This window comes from Beta vulgaris, chromosome 3 (genome assembly GCF_026745355.1).
Source record: "Beta vulgaris subsp. vulgaris cultivar EL10 chromosome 3, EL10.2, whole genome shotgun sequence".
NCBI classification, from domain to species: Eukaryota; Viridiplantae; Streptophyta; class Magnoliopsida; order Caryophyllales; family Amaranthaceae; genus Beta; species Beta vulgaris.
In genome coordinates this window covers 3,274,552-3,279,910 of record NC_079204.1, presented here as the reverse complement: position 1 = coordinate 3,279,910, position 5,359 = coordinate 3,274,552, and the positions used below count along the sequence as shown (strand labels likewise).

The 5,359-nt window shown below is 35.0% G+C and overlaps 1 protein-coding gene across 1 annotated transcript; it reads right to left on the bottom strand.

Annotated features, from left to right (window-relative positions):
- Nucleotides 1-531: 531 nt before the first annotated feature.
- On the bottom strand, nucleotides 532-4,732 carry LOC104883331 (hypothetical protein). The gene is made up of 6 exons (XM_010667828.4): nucleotides 3,755-4,732; nucleotides 3,118-3,286; nucleotides 2,568-2,744; nucleotides 2,399-2,482; nucleotides 1,444-1,522; nucleotides 532-1,253 (listed from the first exon to the last, which is right to left on the bottom strand). The coding sequence occupies exons 1-6, from the start codon at nucleotides 4,120-4,122 to the stop codon at nucleotides 811-813; spliced, it is 1,320 nt and encodes a 439-aa protein (XP_010666130.1). The 5' UTR covers nucleotides 4,123-4,732; the 3' UTR covers nucleotides 532-810.
- Between the last annotated feature and the right edge of the window lie 627 nt (nucleotides 4,733-5,359).

Below are 5,359 nucleotides of genomic sequence, written 5' to 3'. Positions count from 1 at the left end.
TTTTTTATAACCCAATCCGATTTTGACACGTACTGACACTAATCCAATCCGGCTAATAACAAGGTCTAGATAGAACTAGACCTGTCAAAATTTTGGACTATAAATGAAGTCCATAATATTTTAAGACTCAAACCCTCAAAAGGCCTTCTATTTCACATGTCAATGTCATAGTTGTATAGTTGACAACCATACATTTAAATTTTGTTTCTCCAGGAATTAAATTTCTGTGTACAACATTTCCATAAACTGAAATCACAGCTAATCCACCGACCACCAGTCCAGACAGACTCCTGTATATATGTAAGCGGTAATTTGGTTAAAGCTTCTCTCCCGATATCCTACGATCAATTCTCATCTCTTGTCCATGTGACATCTCTAATACCAAAAAGAAAATAAAATACTCCAGAAGCAACACTAGACCAAAGACAGAAATTGAAAAAAAAAAATCAGAAAATTTATGAATAGCGTCAAAATGCTATAATTCATTCCTGAAAAATCTCTATGAAGGAAAGAATTAAGAAAAAAAGTATATGGACAGAAAGAATATACTCTATACTAACTTTGCAGATCACAGTAACAAGTTATTGCTACTCAGCTAACATCAGTATATTCAAGAAGAAAAAGAGAACAAATCCTTGCAGATATACAATGTTCTGCTTTCTTCAAATACACTTTTGTAGCTTCTTGCTACTTGCTACAACATGCAAGACTCTCTAGACAACTCTAAGATAATTGACATTATGAAGCTTTCATTTCTGAATTTCGCTTTTTTCTTTCTCGTTATTTTTCTGGGGGTGGTGGGGAATCGGATCATAATTTCCCTCCTATTCTTCCAAGTTTTCGAGCAACTCCGAAAATAACTGCCTTTGTTAGAAGACCTCGGTCAAGACTACACGCAAGAGCAACAGCACCACTGAATATGAGGAGCTTTGGCACACGCAGTCCTCCTTGTTGCTTCTCCTCAGGAAGAGCTACTTCACTCAGTGACTGATCATCACCACTCAACAATGATTTCAAATAATTTGGGTTTACTTTTGTGGTGATATGAGCCATGGAGGCTTGCGCTGAGAGAGGCCCACCGGAAGCTCTTGCCTTCTGGTAAGCCCTTAGACCAGGGTCGATTTTCTTAACGGCTCCCCACATGCCTTGTCGCACACCAAGTTTAGCTATTTCCCATGGAATACCCATGTCTTCGTGATGAAAGAGAAGCACTTCACATGCTGTCATCTGTCCAGTTCCTCTCTTCGATTCCACTGGTTTAACATTTACATAGGACATCAGAACCATCATTTTAATGAAGAATAACTAAGCAGAAAGTCCAACATTTAAGATAATAACACGAGAAAAACAATTTCCACTGATCTGCTTTATGTACTGAAGTTGGCATATTTGCATTTTGAGCTAAAACTAAGAAAGTTTAGATTAGTGAAACTTGAAAGCTACCTGGTCGTATACACCAACTTGAATAATACAGATCCACACGTCTCGGCTTGTCTTTTCGTGGCACAGAATTAGGTACTCCCTGGCGAGACGAAACAAAAACAAACAAAAAAATTCAATATTCACATTCAGTTTCAAATACAGTGAACATGTGCAGACTCAAAGTAAAGATGGTGGTGTTTGTGAATGAGAAACTGAAGTGGAGAACTGGTAATGCCGGACTGAAGAATCTATTCTTCAGTAACAAAATGTTTAAATCACACAATAATGCAATGTCCTTTTTCCACTTTATTGAATGTCCACTTCTAAACTTGATGAGCTCCGTAGAAAAGGCAGTTCACACTTCACATTGTCCTTTTTCCACTACAAGCAATGTCCTACCGAGAAGGGTAAGGAAATGAAAGCAAGAGGACCTAATTTCTCATGGAGCCAAAGAATCACTGGCTGAGTAGATTCATATAGGGAAACCTGTACTTTAGCCTTTTTTTTCTAAAATGACCCTTATTATTGAGCGTTCCCTAAAATAATCCTTAGCTTCAAAACTCACTCTACTACTCTTAAGAATTATTAACGATAACCCTTGAGAGATCTCCATGTTATGAGATAAGGTTATTTTGGCGAAACTATCTAAACTAGCAGGTTACCGTAGATAATTTCCCTTTTATCGTTATTGGCCAAATTAAAATGGTCCTCAAATGCTTTATATCTATGGATTAGCTGATATTTTTTGTTTAATGGAACAAAAATCGATTAAAACCACAGCCCGTTGATGCAAGTCAAGCAACCTCCCCCCTCTTTATAGACCGAAGCCTCTTTCAAGAAATCAAGTTAATTTGATGTTGATTGGGAAACTTAATCATCATCCCCAACGTAAGTTGGGCAATTCTCAATAAAGATTATAACATTTCAAGATGATAAAACTTTTAAATAGTTGCATAATAAAGATCATTGTATGTACCTTTGTTACGCAGTAATATGTTCTTTCAGACTCCCATATCCTGCGGCCAACTATGTACTCTCGGTCACTGCAAAAGAACGGAAACTGCATGGACACCCAACACAACTCAGTTTCATGCCAACATATGAATCAACCAATCCTTCACAATGATTCACAAGAGATTTCTTACCTTGCGAACCCATTGCACTACCATGGTTCCTATGGTATGAGACTCTTCAAGAGTTTCGGAATGTATGAGCATGTTGTCCCACTTTGGCCGAAATTCATCATCCCAGAAGAAGTCTCTCACCATCTCAGGTGTTGCATCTTCAAAGATTGTACTACTACGATATTGAGGGGGACCAGTCTAGCAACAACAAATACATAAATTCGCAATGAGTATATAACAAAAATCAACACTATCACACATCATATGCATTCAGAATCCTGTGGGTTATGGCTTTAATTGTTTTTGAGAATGGTAAGAAATATATTCATAAAGGAATAATAATAAAGTAAAAAAGGTTTTAACAGACAAAAACCTACTCAATGAGGAAACGCCCTAAGCTATTTTCTTTACATGTTTATACATAAGACGCTCATAATCACCATTAAGCATTTTCGTCATGATATCTTCCCACCAATCCCAACTAGTTTCAAACTAAAACAGCACATAACTAATGAAAATCAAATAAATCACTGTCAAGCAAGAAGTTCCAGAGTTGGAAGGTAAAATTCACCTCAGGGTCTCGCCGCCAAGCTCTATAGCTCATGGTTGAGGTGGAGCGGTCCATCATTTGCATCCAAGAAGGGCCTCCATCTTTTTCCTCAACAATCTTAAAAAGATGTACAAGATCACCTTGATCTACAACAGGATGCTCCTGTTCCTTTCCTTTTAGCTTTGATGACCTAAACAACAAGCAAAGTCCCCATCTTATGGTTCATTCAAAGTTCCAAGACATACACTAATATACCCAACAAGACAAGTGATGGATAACAAAACCTAACATGGTTAACATAGTTAAAATACAAAACATACCAAGAACAAGTTAATTAAACAGTGAAAAATGAACATAATTAAAACCCCATCAAATTAGTACAAAAACTCTGAACTTCAAACAAATTAAACAACTAACAAGAATCAAAATCCAATCTTTATTGTCCACTTACAAAAATTAGAATACCCAAGAACACAAGTATAACACTACAACTAAACATGGTGAACTTAGTCAACATACAAATATTAAAAACCATACTCATCAAAATCCTTTACTACCATATAACTCAAATCAGAAATGTTATATGCAAAACTTGCAAAATAGATTAAGCAACTTCATAACCCCAAAAACAAGCAAGAATGTCAAAAATTCAAATTACCTGCAACTAGAGTCACCAAAAGTAGGCTGCAAAGACAAATTTTCATTATTTGAGCTAATATCCTCTTCAACTGCTTGCCCTTTAGAGCTTGAAAATTTCATGGTAAATGGAGTGAAACTCTGAATAAAAGGAAACCCAATTGAAGTAGAAGATGGAGCTGAAAAATCCAAAATTTTAGAAATGAAAGAATCAAACTTGTTCTTATCCAAGCTCTCCCACCACCTTGGCCTCCATAACCATCCAATTACAAGACCAACAAGAAAAGCAGTCCAAATTGGAGTTATAAACAACATAATATCAATCATTAATCCTCCTCCAATTGATGTGGGTCTCTCTAAAATACCCCAAAATCCCTCAATTAATCCCATTTCAACCCCAAATCCAACAAATTAAGCAAAACCCAGAAACTAATTTCAACAAAAGATTACAACTTTAAAAACCCAATTTCCCCCCAAATCAAAAAGGGGGGATTTTTACATGGGATACAAGAAATTAGCTCCAAACCCCAGAAAATAAAAATCAATAACTTTCCCCCCAATTTTTCACAAATTGGGCAGGAAGTAAAGAAAAAGAAAGAAATGAGAAATATAATAAGGTGATAAATATAGATGTTTATTTGTGATGAAGAAAGAGAAATTAGTCAGAATAGTAGTGATTTTGGAGATAAGGATGCCACAGTGGATGAGGACGTTTGAGGGTAAGAAGTCCTCTTCCCAAAACAAGAAGAACCAGAAGAAATCCTTTTTTTTTTTCTCTAAAGAATAATTATTTTCACCATTTATTTTCAGTACCACCAAACACAATATAGAATCTGGCAAATTTAAATTGGAAAAAGAATGAAGCTTTTTATTTATTTTTTGTGAAGAATATTAGATCCACCAAACAAGAATAAATAGAAGTATTTTAAAAGGGTCAGAAATTGAAATATAATAAATAGTTAATAATATTACTTTATTTTGTGGATGTGTATGAAAGAAAAGATAACACCAAAAAATGTTATGGTGTGTTGTGTTTCAGCCGTTGGTTATATAGTCTCTGTGTTCCTCTCTTCTGCAGATATATACAGACAGAAACTCAGAAGGTGTGTACAGTATACACAAATTTCCGCGGTTGAGGTTGAGATTAAAGTTGGTGGAAAGAACTTTTTTTATTATATGGTTATGATTCACGTTTATTTGACATTTTTTGGACGGTCTTGTAATATGTAAATGGCTCTCTTTTCCTAACCTACTTCATTTCATTTTTGTGTACTATGATTGGGAAACATTTTCATGATTTCATCACTCTTTTATTGAATTTTTAGTTGGTACTTTTTGGGTTTGAAAATGTTATTATGTTGAATGAAGGGTGTTTTTTTTTGTGTGTGTTGTGTTCAATTCAATGTGGCCAAAACCGAGTGAAGACTTTGTTGAGTGGTCAAAAATTGAAAATTTTACTATGAGTAGTAGTATGTTCTTTTAGTTGAGTTTTATTATTAAACTAAGTTGAAGGTTTGAGTCAAAGTCTATGTGTAGGTAATTAGGTTGAATCATTCGTGCATTTTTTTCGTTTTAAGTAGGAGTGTAGATCAATTAAAGTTTTGATGATAATGATTTAATTTGATTA

Excerpts from the sequence above, each read along its gene's own strand:
- LOC104883331 (XM_010667828.4), bottom strand. The coding sequence starts at position 4,122 with ATGGGATTAATTGAGGGATTTTGGGGTATTTTAGAGAGACCCACATCA. Across the intron at positions 3,287-3,754 it reads TTTGGTGACTCTAGTTGCAG|GTCATCAAAGCTAAAAGGAA; the intron begins GTAATTTGAATT and ends CTTGTTGTTTAG. Across the intron at positions 2,483-2,567 it reads TAGTGCAATGGGTTCGCAAG|TTTCCGTTCTTTTGCAGTGA; the intron begins GTAAGAAATCTC and ends GTGTCCATGCAG.